Consider the following 15,211-nt stretch of genomic DNA (forward strand, 5'->3'; position numbering starts at 1 on the left):
GGCGCTGACACAGTCAGTGCGGGAAGCTGACGTCGGGGGACGTGACAGACACCGGAATGTGAGTATGTACTGTTTTTTTGGGTTTTTTTACTTTTACAATGGTAACCAGGGTAAACATCGGGTTACTAAGTGCGGCCCTGCGCTTAGTAACCCGAAATTTACCCTGGTTACCAGTGAACACATCGCTGGATCGGCGTCATACACGCCGATCAGCGACCAAAAAAAAGGTCCTGATCATTCCCAGCGACCAACGATCTCCCAGCAGGGGCCTGATCATTGGTCGCTGTCATGCATAACGATTTCGTTAACGATATCGTTGCTACGTCACAAAAAGCAACGATATCATTAACGAAATTGTTATGTGTGAAGGTACCTTTAGTTGGGGGCTAGATGGTAGGCGTCCGTTTTGGAAATCTATCCAATCCCTCCAAATCACACAGTATCAACATCAGTCGGTGAGAGGGCAATCAGGTGCTCCATCCTATTAAAGGGACTCTGTCACCTGAATTTGGAAGGAACAATCTTCAGCCATGGAGGAGGGGTTTTCGGGTGTTTGATTCACCCTTTCCTTACCCGCTGGCTGCATGCTGGCTGCAATATTGGATTGAAGGTAATTCTCTGTCCTCCATAGTACACGCCTGCGCAAGGCAAGATTGCACCTTGTGCAGGCATGTACTACGGAGGACAGAGAATGAACTTCAATCCAATATTACAGCCAGTATGCAGCTAGCGGGTAAGGAAAGGGTGAATCAAACACCCAAAAACCCCGCCCCTATGGCTGAAGATTGTTCCCTCCAAATTCAGGTGACAGAGTCCCTTTAAGGAGAGAAATCGCCGCAAACCATTGCTCCACAGTGTGTGGAGTAGTGCTTTTCCAATGACGTGGAATGACATTCTTAGCCATCTGTATTAGGTAGCCTATTGACGACCTTTTATACATGCGTTTACTTATTGGTGACATTGATAAGATGAGGGCTTCTGGCATATTGGGGATAGTCAGACCAGTTATTTTCTCAATCAAGGGATCCACCTTTGCCTAAAATGTATTTATTATAGGGCACCCCCACCATATGTGTGACATTGTCCCCTCCCCACACCTCCAACATCTGTTGAGATCACTGGGTACCCGTAGTGTATATTTTAATGTTTTGGGGGCACTTTTTATTTTTATATTTGGGGGCAAACTGTTCATTTTCTATAGTAATTCCTTCACAACATTTGACATACCTATATGTCATGGAATGGAAGGAGTTCCCGACCAATGAAGTATAGGTACATCATGACGTTCATGCGGACACAGGAGATATGCCTACGCGCTCACCACTGGGAGCTCAGCTTACAAGGCTGCTGAGACCCGACTCTCACAGCCAGCTGTTTAACCCCCTAAATGCTGCGTTCGATATAGCAACATTTAGGAGGCTGGGAGACCTTTCTCACATCTGATTGGTGCCCTCGTGACTTCATTGCAAGGGCCCAATAGTTGCCATGGTTACCTGAGGTCGTAGTGATGATATTTGGGTCACCAAGGTCAGAGCATGGTCTAAGAGGCTTCTGTCAGTGTAGCACTAACAGGTCTAATTCATTGCAGTGCATTATACCAGCGATCAGAATTATAAAAGTTAAAGTCCCATAGAGGGACTAAGTAAAAATGTTTTAAAAAATTGTCAAAATATATATTTTTTAAAAATCACAAAATAATAATAACACAAAATATTATACTCATAAAATGTACTTTTTATGTAAAAACAAAAATGAGCAAAAAAGTACACATATTTGATATTGCTGCCTCACTGTAAAAAAAAGGCATAAAACAATGCTTTTTCATCATAGCGTTGAACAAAAAGTGGAATAAAAAGCGATCAAAAAGACAAATGTAAATAAATCTGGTATCTCTTAAAACGTCATCTTGTCCCACCAAAAACAAGCTGCAATACAACTCCATAAACAGAGATATAAAAAAGTTATAGCTCTCAGAATAAAGTGATGCAAAAACAATTCTTTAAATCAAATAGTTTTTATTGCGTAAAAGCTGCAAAACGTAAAAAAAATTCTATAAATCTGGTATCGCTGTAATCATACTGACCTGAAGAATAAAGCTGCATTATCACTTTTACCATTTGGTTAACAGCATTAAAAGAAACAATTCCTGAATTGCTGTTTTTGTTCATTCTACCTCCCAAAAATCGGAATAGAAAGCGATCAAAAACATAATGTGCCCGAAAATGGTACCAATAAAATATCAACTCATCCCACAAATAAACAAGACCTCGCATGACTCGGTTAGCAGAGGTCTCAGGTCCATCATCTGTTAATGGAAATATAGGGGGCTTCCACATTACTAGTAACACAAACATACTGGAAAAGCCCTATGGCTCCTTGCCTCTCAAAAGAGATCCAGCGAATTTTGAGCTTCCAAATCGAAATGCCCCCTCCTTTCTGTGCCCAAACTGCAGTTAGCATCCACGTTTGGCATTTCTGTAGTGATGAGAGCCCGCCTAATTTATGGGGTCCATGTCTCCAGAAGCACGAGCTGGTCACAATGTACTGGGAATTACAATGTACACTGGCAGATTTGCAATTTTCCCTCAGCAACATCTCCAATGCTGCTTGTTTCTGGAAAATAGCCATGGAGTCAAAATCATCACTACATCTGTAGATAAATTCCCAGAGCGATGCCATTTCCAAACTGGGGTCACTTAAGGGCTCTGTATTGAGTCTGCAAACTATTGCATGACAACTTGTTCTCCTTGAGTCAAATAGCTCTTCGTCCCTCCCAAGTCTCACCGTGTGGCTAAACAGTACTGTACAATCACATATGGGGTATTTCTGCATTCAGCAGAAATTGTGTGAGAAATTTTGGTGCCATTTCTACATGTGAAAATGCAAAATCGGGTCAAAACAACATTTTTGTAATTTTTCTTTACTCTCCAATAGTATAAAACTCTGTGACACACCCGTGGTGTCAATATGATCAGTGCACTCTGAGATTCGTTGAGAGGTGTAGCTTGTGAAATGACATCACTTGTGGGGGGTTCTGCTCTTCTGGCACCTGAGTGGCTCTGCCGATGTAACATGGCACCCTCAAACCATTCCAGCAAAATGTGTACTACAATATGGGGCTCCTTTCCTTCTAAGCTTTGCACTGTGCCTCTAAAGTAGTTTTGACCACATGTGAGGTTTTGACGTACTCAGGAGAAATGACATAACATATTCTTTATGTTCAATTTTATCCTGGTTTTCCATTTTGAAAACTGAAAACTTGAGGCCAACGTATAATTTTTGTGGAAAAAAATGTACATTTTTCATTGACTCAGCCCAATGTTATACAATTCTGTGAATTGCTTGAGGGTTTAAAATGCTCACTACACAGCTAGATGAATTCCTCAAGAGGTTTAGTTTCCAAAATGGAGTCACTTGTGTTGGTTTCTGTTGTTTTGGCATGTCAGATGATTTCGCAATCTGTTCCAGCCAAAATCGCGCTCCAAAATTCAATTGGCATTTCTTCCCTTCTGAAGACTGTTGTGCTCCCAAACAATAGTTATTCCCCACATATGGAGTATCGGTGTACTCAGGACAAATTTGGCCATACAGCCCATTTTCTCCTGCTACCCTTGTGAAAATGAAAAATTTTCAGCTGAAGCAACATTTTCACCTGAAAAATGTATTTTTTTCATTTTCATGGCCCAATGTTTTAAAATTCTGTGAAGCACCTGTGGGTTTAAGGTGCTCACTATACCTCTAGATAGGTTCCTTGAAGTCTGTTTAGGCACATCAGGGGCTCTGCAAATGCGATATAGTGTCCGCTATCTATTCCAGCCAATTTTGAACTCCAAAAGTCAAATGGCGCTACTTCCATTACAAGCCTTAATGTGCGCCCAGTTTTCCACCACATATGGGTTATCAGCATACTCAAGAAAAGTTGCACAACAAATTGTATGGTTCACCTTCTCCTGTTAGCCTTGTGAAAATGAAACATTTTGGGCAAAAGGAACGTTTGTGAGAAAAATTTAATTTTTAATTTTCATAGCTCAACATTATAAAATTCTATGAAGCAACTGTGGGTTCAAGCTGCTCACCACACCTCTAGATAAGTTCTTTGAGGCATATAGTTTCCAAAATGGGGTCACTTGTGTGTGTATGTGATGGGGGGTTCCAGAGTTTAGGCACATCAGGGGCTCTACAAATGCAACATGGTGTCCCCATCTATTCCAGCCAATTTTGCGCTACAAACGTCAAATGGCACTCCTTCCCTTCCAAGCCCTGCCGTGTGCCCAACCAGTAGTTTTCGGTTTACTAAGGCAGGGGTCCCCAACTCCAGTCCTCAAGACCCACCAACATGTCATGTTTTCAGGATTTCCTTAGTTTTGCCCAGGTAATAATTGCATCACCTGTGCAATGCAAAGGAAATCCTGAAAACATGACCTGTTGGTGGGCCTTGAGGACTGGAGTTGGGGACCCCTGTACTAAGGTGAATTTGTAGAACAAATTGTATGGTCTGTTTTATCCTATTACCCTTATGAAAATGCAAAATTTGGGGCTAAATAAAATTAAAATGTTCATTTTTTCCTTCCATATTGCTTCAATTCCTGTGAAGCACCTAACGTGTTAATAGACTTCTTGAATGTTGTTTTGAGCACCTTGAGGAGTGCAGTTTTTTTAAATGGTGTAACTTTTAGATATTTTCTGTCATATTGGCTTCTCAAAGTTACTTCAAATGTGATGTTGTCTCTAAAAAAGTTTTTGAAAATGTTGGAAAAATGAGAAATTGCTATTAAACTTTTAACCATTCTCACTTCCTAACAAAAATTATGTTTAAAAAATTATGGTGACGTATAGTATACATATGACGTATATATGTATATATATATATATATATATATATATATATATATATATATATATATATATATATATATATATATATATATATATATATAGTGAAAAAAACGGAACAGCATCAAAATACTACCTTAAAAAATGTGCAAAGCTTCCCAAGCCACTGTTCATGGCGGCTCAAAATAGAAAAGGCAAAAAAGGAAAACAGCACTTCAAGGAGGATACTATATCCGAAACGTCGCCACGCCATTCGGGCAATAAAGTCCACATTTTTTTCATTTTTGTGGTGCTGTTTTCCTTTTTTGCCTATATATATATATATATATATATATATATATATATATATATATATATATATATATGTATATATTGTTTTCAATAAAATGCTTAGGGACTGGTAGATCCAACCTACCTTTCCTGAGACATGTGGGGTGAGTCATGCCTCCAGTATTTTATGATTCACAGCTGATTTTTATTGGCAATTGTCTGCCATTTGGTATTATACTGTAACAGACACTATATGTGTCCTTTGCACTCGCTATTGCACATTCACTGTGCCTTTTTTGATTGGTCTTTTTTCTGTGAATCTTGTACTAGCTTCATATTTGGCGTGGCATGCTCGCAATCTTGTACTAGCTTCATATTTGGGGTGGCATGCTCGCAAACGCCAGAAGCCTGACAAACAAGATGGAAGAACTAGAAGCAGAAATATCTACAGGTAACTTTGACATAGTGGGAATAACCGAGACATGGTTAGATGAAAGCTATGACTGGGCAGTTAACTTACAGGGTTACAGTCTGTTTAGAAAGGATCGTAAAAATCGGAGAGGAGGAGGGGTTTGTCTCTATGTAAAGTCTTGTCTAAAGTCCACTTTAAGGGAGGATATTAGCGAAGGGAATGAGGATGTCGAGTCCATATGGGTTGAAATTCATGGAGGGAAAAATGGTAACAAAATTCTCATTGGGGTCTGTTACAAACCCCCAAATATAACAGAAAGCATGGAAAGTCTACTTCTAAAGCAGATAGATGAAGCTGCAACCCATAATGAGGTCCTGGTTATGGGGGACTTTAACTACCCGGATATTAACTGGGAAACAGAAACCTGTGAAACCCATAAAGGCAACAGGTTTCTGCTAATAACCAAGAAAAATTATCTTTCACAATTGGTGCAGAATCCAACCAGAGGAGCAGCACTTTTAGACCTAATACTATCTAATAGACCTGACAGAATAACAAATCTGCAGGTGGTTGGGCATTTAGGAAATAGCGACCACAATATTGTGCAGTTTCACCTGTCTTTCACTAGGGGGACTTGTCAGGGAGTCACAAAAACATTGAACTTTAGGAAGGCAAAGTTTGAACAGCTTAGAGATGCCCTTAATCTGGTAGACTGGGACAATATCCTCAGAAATGAGAATACAGATAATAAATGGGAAATGTTTAAGAACATCCTAAATAGGCAGTGTAAGCGGTTTATACCTTGTGGGAATAAAAGGACTAGAAATAGGAAAAACCCAATGTGGCTAAACAAAGAAGTAAGACAGGCAATTAACAGTAAAAAGAAAGCATTTGCACTACTAAAGCAGGATGGCACCATTGAAGCTCTAAAAAACTATAGGGAGAAAAATACTTTATCTAAAAAACTAATTAAAGCTGCCAAAAAGGAAACAGAGAAGCACATTGCTAAGGAGAGTAAAACTAATCCCAAACTGTTCTTCAACTATATCAATAGTAAAAGAATAAAAACTGAAAATGTAGGCCCCTTAAAAAATAGTGAGGAAAGAATGGTTGTAGATGACGAGGAAAAAGCTAACATATTAAACACCTTCTTCTCCACGGTATTCACGGTGGAAAATGAAATGCTAGGTGAAATCCCAAGAAACAATGAAAACCCTATACTAAGGGTCACCAATCTAACCCAAGAAGAGGTGCGAAACCGGCTAAATAAGATTAAAATAGATAAATCTCCGGGTCCGGATGGCATACACCCACGAGTACTAAGAGAACTAAGTAATGTAATAGATAAACCACTATTTCTTATTTTTAGTGACTCTATAGCGACAGGGTCTGTTCCGCAGGACTGGCGCATAGCAAATGTGGTGCCAATATTCAAAAAGGGCTCTAAAAGTGAACCTGGAAATTATAGGCCAGTAAGTCTAACCTCTATTGTTGGTAAAATATTTGAAGGGTTTCTGAGGGATGTTATTCTGGATTATCTCAATGAGAATAACTGTTTAACTCCATATCAGCATGGGTTTATGAGAAATCGCTCCTGTCAAACCAATCTAATCAGTTTTTATGAAGAGGTAAGCTATAGGCTGGACCACGGTGAGTCATTGGACGTGGTATATCTCGATTTTTCCAAAGCGTTTGATACCGTGCCGCACAAGAGATTGGTACACAAAATGAGAATGCTTGGTCTGGGGGAAAATGTGTGTAAATGGGTTAGTAACTGGCTTAGTGATAGAAAGCAGAGGGTGGTTATAAATGGTATAGTCTCTAACTGGGTCGCTGTGACCAGTGGGGTACCGCAGGGGTCAGTATTGGGACCTGTTCTCTTCAACATATTCATTAATGATCTGGTAGAAGGTTTACACAGTAAAATATCGATATTTGCAGATGATACAAAACTATGTAAAGCAGTTAATACAAGAGAAGATAGTATTCTGCTACAGATGGATCTGGATAAGTTGGAAACTTGGGCTGAAAGGTGGCAGATGAGGTTTAACAATGATAAATGTAAGGTTATACACATGGGAAGAGGGAATCAATATCACCATTACACACTGAACGGGAAACCACTGGGTAAATCTGACAGGGAGAAGGACTTGGGGATCCTAGTTAATGATAAACTTACCTGGAGCAGCCAGTGCCAGGCAGCAGCTGCCAAGGCAAACAGGATCATGGGGTGCATTAAAAGAGGTCTGGATACACATGATGAGAGCATTATACTGCCTCTGTACAAATCCCTAGTTAGACCGCACATGGAGTACTGTGTCCAGTTTTGGGCACCGGTGCTCAGGAAGGATATAATGGAACTAGAGAGAGTACAAAGGAGGGCAACAAAATTAATAAAGGGGATGGGAGAACTACAATACCCAGATAGATTAGCGAAATTAGGATTATTTAGTCTAGAAAAAAGACGACTGAGGGGCGATCTAATAACCATGTATAAGTATATAAGGGGACAATACAAATATCTCGCTGAGGATCTGTTTATACCAAGGAAGGTGACGGGCACAAGGGGGCATTCTTTGCGTCTGGAGGAGAGAAGGTTTTTCCACCAACATAGAAGAGGATTCTTTACTGTTAGGGCAGTGAGAATCTGGAATTGCTTGCCTGAGGAGGTGGTGATGGCGAACTCAGTCGAGGGGTTCAAGAGAGGCCTGGATGTCTTCCTGGAGCAGAACAATATTGTATCATACAATTATTAGGTTCTGTAGAAGGACGTAGATCTGGGTATTTATTATGATGGAATATAGGCTGAACTGGATGGACAAATGTCTTTTTTCGGCCTTACTTACTAACTATATTTAATATTATTCACTGATTGTTATAAATTTCTTTGCTTGTTCAATCCACTATATATATGTATGCATTTGCACTTTATAACTGCTTGAGAAAGGTCCACACTTTGGACTGAAACATCGCACATGGGCCAATAAAATACTCTTATTTTTTCTACTGGAGTGCTGCCTTCATCTTTCTGGACAATATATATATATATATATATATATATATATATATATATATATATATATATATATATATATATATGTATATATAGGATATGTTATTTATAAATTATTTTGTACAGCATGAGTAAGTATTTTTTATTCTGCCTTGCCTTGGGGTGCCAGAAACGTTAGTAAACACTGTAATACACAGTCAATTAGGTGTGACTTTTATTTGTAAGCACTAAGAACGCACGCCATATTCTTACCTATTCTTCTTAGTAGCATCGACAAGACAAATGGTGCTGTCATGGCTCACCCAGGCCATACGGTCACCACTGTGAGAGAAACACACACTGTGCACCCAACCACAGCTGCTACTGGACTCAAACATCAGTTCACCAAAAGGCATCTTGGAACCCCATGGGGTAGGAGCTGGACGCTCCTCTACCTCTTTAATATATGATGAAAAAATCCTGTGAAGAAAACACAAATATGACATTTTAATAGAAACTCATCTTTTGCTCTAAGATGAAAAATCAATGTATGCAACTAATTTGAAAGAAATCTGTCAGCAAGGTTTCATCTCCCAAACTATTTATATGAGCAGCAGCTCTTTCAAACACAAGTCCAGAAATACCTTTATATGGCCAGTCCATTCCTCTATTACTGATAAATCAGCATTTGACTAGATATGCAAATGAGGCAGTAGATCTGAAGCCTCTGTCACTCCAGCTCTATTCCCCATCCAGTGCCAACTCCTCCTGCTTGACTGACCGTTTCTATGCTGTGCGACTCAAGCAGGAGGAGGTGAAACTTGGTGAGGAAAAGAGATGAAGTGACAGAGGCTTCAGATCTATAATAGCGTGTTGCTCGACTTGTCTTTGAAAGAGCTAAATGCCTTTATAAATAGTTTGGTGTGTGAAATCCTGCTGACCGATTCCATGTAATGCTTTTTCACTGAATTTTTCATTATGGAAGTCACTTTTCCCTGGCCTAGTCACCTCTGTACTACACAAGCTACTCTTAAAATAATAATAACTTTATATTTCTAGTGCCGACATATTCCGCAGCACTTTACATTTTAGAGGGGACTTGTACAGTCAATAGACATTATTTGTTAAAATCAATCTTCTGGAGTCCACCACGCCTGAGCTTCCCGATTGCCAGGGGCACTGTACTCCGATGTGCACAATGACAGCGCGCTCTCTTTCCAGCTCAGATCAGCAGTAACCAGCTGGCAGGAGAATGCACTGATAGTGTGTGCTGTAAGACTACCCGGGGTACAGACGAAATATAGTGGGGACTACAGACAAGGAGAAAGACTTGAATATTCTGGTTCAGCAGTACTTTGCAGTACTCAATGTCAGGAAGCAGCTATAAAAGCAAACACGATTTTAAGGTGTATAAAAGAAAGATAATATCCTGTGAAATAAATGTATTTATAAATGTATATCTTTATAAATCACTTGTAAGACCACATCTAGAATATGGGATCCAGTTTTGAGCTCCAAATTTTAAAAAGGATATTGAGAAGTTAGAGTCAGTCCAAAGGCGGGCAGCTAGATTATTAGCAGGGATGAAAGGCCTCTCATATGATGTAAGGTTGAAAAAGTTCAGCTTGTTTAGCTTAAAAAAAAAGATGTCTGAGAGGAGATCTCATTTACATGTATAAATATATGTGTAGTCAGTACAAAGCACTGACATAGTACTTATTCCTTCAAAGGTCCAGGGTGCTTTCTTTATAGGTTGAAGAAAAGTGATTCCAGCAGCTAAATAGGAAAGGGTTCTTTACAATTAGAGCAGTCAAACTGTAGAACGCTCTACCTCAAGAGGTAGTAATGACAGGCCCTATAACAGCATTTAAAGGGAATTTGTCAGTAGAATCAACCTTCCCACGCCGTCTAGATGGTCATGTAGGTCATAGGAAGCGGCATAAAATGATGCCTTGATATCTGCGATCTGATGTCTTATTCTAGAGAAATCCATGTTTTTGTTAATATGTAAATGTACTGTTCAGGACTATGGGTCGAACATTGATCTCCCTGAGAATTTACATCCAGAGAATAGTTTCCATGAGAGGGGGAGTTACCAGTGTGATGTAACTGACAGTCTGCTCTCCTAATCTATATGAGAAGCTCTGGAGAGGGACAGAAGCGCACACAAAATAGGGCAACACTGTGTGGTAAGGAACACGTATAATCGATGGTATCACTCACCTAAAGGTGTTGTGTGCAGACCCAACACCTATAAAAGCGTGAAGAGCTTCTGCTGCTGCCCTGCGGCTGGAGGAAAAAGTTCTTCCAGAGGTGTAATGAAAAATGGAAATTGGCATGTTTAGGTGTGCTGCGCTGCGGGAATGAAGAGCCTTGGCATTACAAAATATTTTCTTATTAATGCCAAAGTGTTTCTGCGCCGGACCGGTGGCTTTTTCAACTTATTCTCTTGGGCTCACATGAGTTGGCCAATTTATGGGCTAAGTAACTTCATTTTTTATATTTTCTAGCAGTAATACAGTTCCAATTTCATATATTCAATGTTTGCATATTATAGCATTTCAGAGTGCCGCTGTTTTTTCTTAGCTTTATTGACTTGGTCGACTCAGCTTGCACCTGTTCACACTTGTCTTGTTCTGCTTGAAGGTGCTGGACAATCTTGTGTGCCCATAAATGACAGCTTAGGAGGGTTGATCCTACTGACAGATTCCCTTTAAAAAGGCTCAGATTATTTTCTCACTACAAATGGCATTGTGGGTTATTATCAGTCTACTGATAGAGAATGTGGAACTGGTGGAGGAAGACTGAACCTGATGGACCTGTGTCTTTTTTTTCAGTGTATATCACTATGTAAAACCAAAATTAAAAAAACTTGGAAGAAGGGAGAATAAATAAAAGCGGTAAAATGAAAATAGTACATAGCGAAGGGGTTAATAACAAGGAAATGGCAAAGTTGCTTGATTTTACAAACACTTTACAATTTTAACCATTTATCATTACAAAGAATACACCTTTAGCCTCTATGCGACAGTAAAGAAACGTCATATGATCACAGGGATGTGGCATGGGCTCAGGAGCTGAGCCTGCTCTATACTAAGCAGATGCCGACTGTGTTACACATCCAGGATGTGCCTGTAACAGAAGTGCGCTCTGATCACTGCTATTAACCACTTAAATGCAGCTGTCAATTAGGTTCACATTGCGTTAGCGCATACGCTAGCGGATTGCGCTAACGCAACGTCCCAAAAGGGATCGCGTTTGGCGATCCCGCTAGCGCAGATGCCCGATCTGCGCTAGCGAGGAACGGACCTCGAACACTGCAAGCAGCGTCCGCGGTCCGTCCGAAACTAATGGGACATCGCTAGCCGAAAATGGCATGCGCTAGCGATGCGCTAGAAATCCGTTAGCACATTGCAGTCAATGGGTGCGCTAACGGATCCATTGCATGGCGTTAATTGCGAAAATTTGGCCATGTAACGGAGCCCGCTAGCGGACACCCATTAACGCAATGTGAACCTAGCCTTACTGACAGCAGCAGTTAAATGGATAATTTGTCAGTGCATGATGCGACTGGTGTGTGCTAATGGCAGATGAGAGCCTGGTGAAAGCTGCCATGGTGGCCATGTTGGGCTCTTATAAAGCCTAGAGGTAAACTTTATAGGAGAATGGTAGCCCCCCCCCTACTTTAAGTAGGGAATATAGGGGGGGTCACATGGCCACACAGACTATTCAGAACAATGGTCATTACTTTATGGTTCAGAAAGGGTTAAGCTCTAGGCTGGTTGCTTACATTTGCCTGTCAGAAAGTAAATCTGGCTTCAGCCAGCTGTGTTGGCGCTCTTTTAACGGCTGTCAATTGGTTGTCAGCGTGATGCTGGGCTGTCGCTGGGATATATAATGCCAGGTGCTGGCAGTTTTCAGTCATTCTGAGGTACCGCCTGAAGAAAGAAGATCCCACCCTCCCTCCCTTATTTATTTCTTTGTCGTGATGTTTGTATTGTGGAAAAATCGCCGAGTCTTTGGGTGGATGGTTTATTGGATTTTGGAGTGTTTGGTCATATATCTGATTAAGTTATTTGGTAATGGACTGTTATTTATTACTGAGTTACCCAAAAATAAACATCACGGCCTTATTTTTCCACTAAAGCTTTGTCGTGTTCTTATTTATGAATGAATGAGGCTTGTGTTGCCATGGCAAGTTAGCTCTATACTGTACGCATTATGGTAAGATCAGTTTATAGTGTAAGCAATCAAATGATCCCAGGTTGAAACCTCTTAGGAACATTAAAAATTAAAGTAAAAATATTTTTAAAATTAAAAAAAAAAATAAAATGACAAAAAAGGTTAAATCACTCCCCTTTTCCAATAAAAAAATAAACATATTTGGTATTGCCATAAATTCCAATTTATCAAGAAATAAAATTACTTCAGCCATAGATTAAACGCGGAGAACAAAATGTAAAAAAAAAAACAAGAATTGTAGCATTTTGCTCACTGCATTCCTCACAAACAATGCAATAAAGAGGGAGTAAAGCATCAAATGTGTCACAAAATGGTATCAATAAAACCACCAGCTCGGCACACAAAAAAGACAAAGCACTCACACGGGTCTCAGAAAATGGCGTCACACAAACCAATTTTTTTAAACACGCAAAGTTCTGAATTTTTTTAACCACTTTAATATATATATTAAAAAAAACATACAAGTTTGGTATCACTGAGATTGTACAGATCTGGAGAATCAGGTCATTTTGTTCAAGCTGCTTTGATGAATTCTTTTTGGTGTACATTAGCTTCACATGAAAATGGAAATTATAATGATAATTTACAACTACCGTGGCTTCTATCACAGCAAATACAATGCTATTACCTGCTCTTAAAATCACTGGAGCCTGCGGCCAGGAGGACATTGTTTGGATGCCAGTCCAAGCTCAGGACTGTGGAGCGGATTGGCTTCTTGATATGCTTGCAGACCCACCTATGATGAAGAGTATGGAACGTTACATGATGAGGGGTTTAACACATGGATGTGACAAAGATTTTTTTTTCCATTTAGTGAAAGCAAGCAGAAAGTGTTTACCATCTGGAAAGTGGTAAGACATTGAAAAACAGAGTATATAAGAAAGTTTTATACAATTACAGTTTACAATATACAATAATTACTTTACAAGCCAATCAACTCAATAAAATTAAAGGACGGCTAATAATAATTTGATTTTTTTTTTCTTAGTGTCCCTCTATATGTGAATGGTGATATAGAAAGTTTTGGCCCCTATACATCATTTGAGAAATTTTTAAAGTCACTTTCCTTTTTTATTTTGTGGATTTTTGGAGCAAAACTTATGAAAATTACACTAAGGCCTCTTTTCCACTTGCGAGAAATAAAACAGTCCGATTTACGGACCGAAAAAACGGATGTAACGTATGCGATTGTCATGCGAGTGTCATGCGATTTTTTTTATCGCAACATCTGTATGGCATCCGTATTGCTGTCCGATTTTTACGCACGGGTGTCCTTTGAAAAGCCGGCAATTCAGCGCAGTGTACAGTAAAATCACACTGACGGGTTAGATTAGAGTAGATATATACACATAGAATAGGTATATATACATATATATATATGTCAGGGAGACACCTATATATATATATATTTATATTTAATGCAGCGCTAGATAGCAGAAAAGCCGGCAATTCAATTGCCGGCTTTTCATTTCTCCTTCACAAACCCGACATGATATGAGACATGGTTTACATATAGTAAACCATCTCATATCCCCTTTTATTTTTTGCATATTCCACACTACTAATGTTAGTAGTGTGTATGTGCAAAATTTGGGCGCTCTAGCTATTAAATTATAGGGTTAAATCGCAGAAAAAATTGGTGTGGGCTCCCGTGCAATTTTCTCCGCCAGAGTGGTAAAGCCAGTGACTGAGGGCAGATATTAATAGCCTGGAGAGGGACCATGGTTATTGCCCCCCCGGCTAAAAATATCTGCCCCCAGCCACCCCAGAAAAGGCACATCTGGAAGATGCGCCTATTCTGGCACTTAGCCACTCTCTTCCCACTCCCGTGTAGCGGTGGGATATGGGATAATGAAGGGTTAATGTCACCTTGCTATTGTAAAGTGACATTAAGCCAGATTAATAATGGAGAGGCGTCAATTATGACACCTATCCATTATTAATCCAATAGTATGAAATGGTTAAAGAACACACACACACACATTATTACAAAGTATTTTAATGAAATAAATACACAGGTTTTTGTAATATTTTATTATACTGGTAATCCACCAGACCCTCGTTCTGTAAAAAAGGTAAAATAAAAAAACAACAATATTCCATACCTTCTGATGATCAGTCTCGTCCAAAGCTGTAAATCCATCTGAAGGGGTTAACTAATTTTACAAGCAGAAGCCTGCTAATGCAGCCACCCCTGCCTGTAAAACCCCGTGGAATGAATGGAATGTAGGTCAATGACCTGTAGTTACCTTCAGTCGCGGTGATGCGCCCTCTGCTGGATGTCCTCATATGAACTCGAGCGTGGGAAAATATTCTGAAAAGTTCCCAGGCTCGAGTTCATATGAGGACATCCAGCAGAGGGCGCATCACCGCAACTTGAGGTAACTACAGGTCATTGACCTACATTCCATTCATTCCACGGGGTTTTACAGGCAGGGGCGGCTGCATTAGCAGGCTTCTGC

General features: G+C 39.8%; 1 protein-coding gene across 1 annotated transcript in view; it reads right to left on the reverse strand.

The window, feature by feature from the left end:
- The window catches only part of ARPC1B (actin related protein 2/3 complex subunit 1B), a 102,028-nt gene that overhangs the window by 28,947 nt on the left and 57,870 nt on the right, over positions 1 to 15,211 (reverse strand). The window contains exons 5-6 of the mRNA XM_069733911.1: positions 13,378 to 13,485; positions 8,781 to 8,987 (exon numbers count right to left, since the gene is read on the reverse strand). Of these exons, the coding sequence (XP_069590012.1) occupies positions 8,781 to 8,987; positions 13,378 to 13,485 (315 nt within the window). The remainder of the gene's footprint in view (positions 1 to 8,780; positions 8,988 to 13,377; positions 13,486 to 15,211) is intronic.

This window comes from Ranitomeya imitator, chromosome 7, assembly GCF_032444005.1.
Source record: "Ranitomeya imitator isolate aRanImi1 chromosome 7, aRanImi1.pri, whole genome shotgun sequence".
Lineage (NCBI taxonomy): Eukaryota > Metazoa > Chordata > Amphibia > Anura > Dendrobatidae > Ranitomeya > Ranitomeya imitator.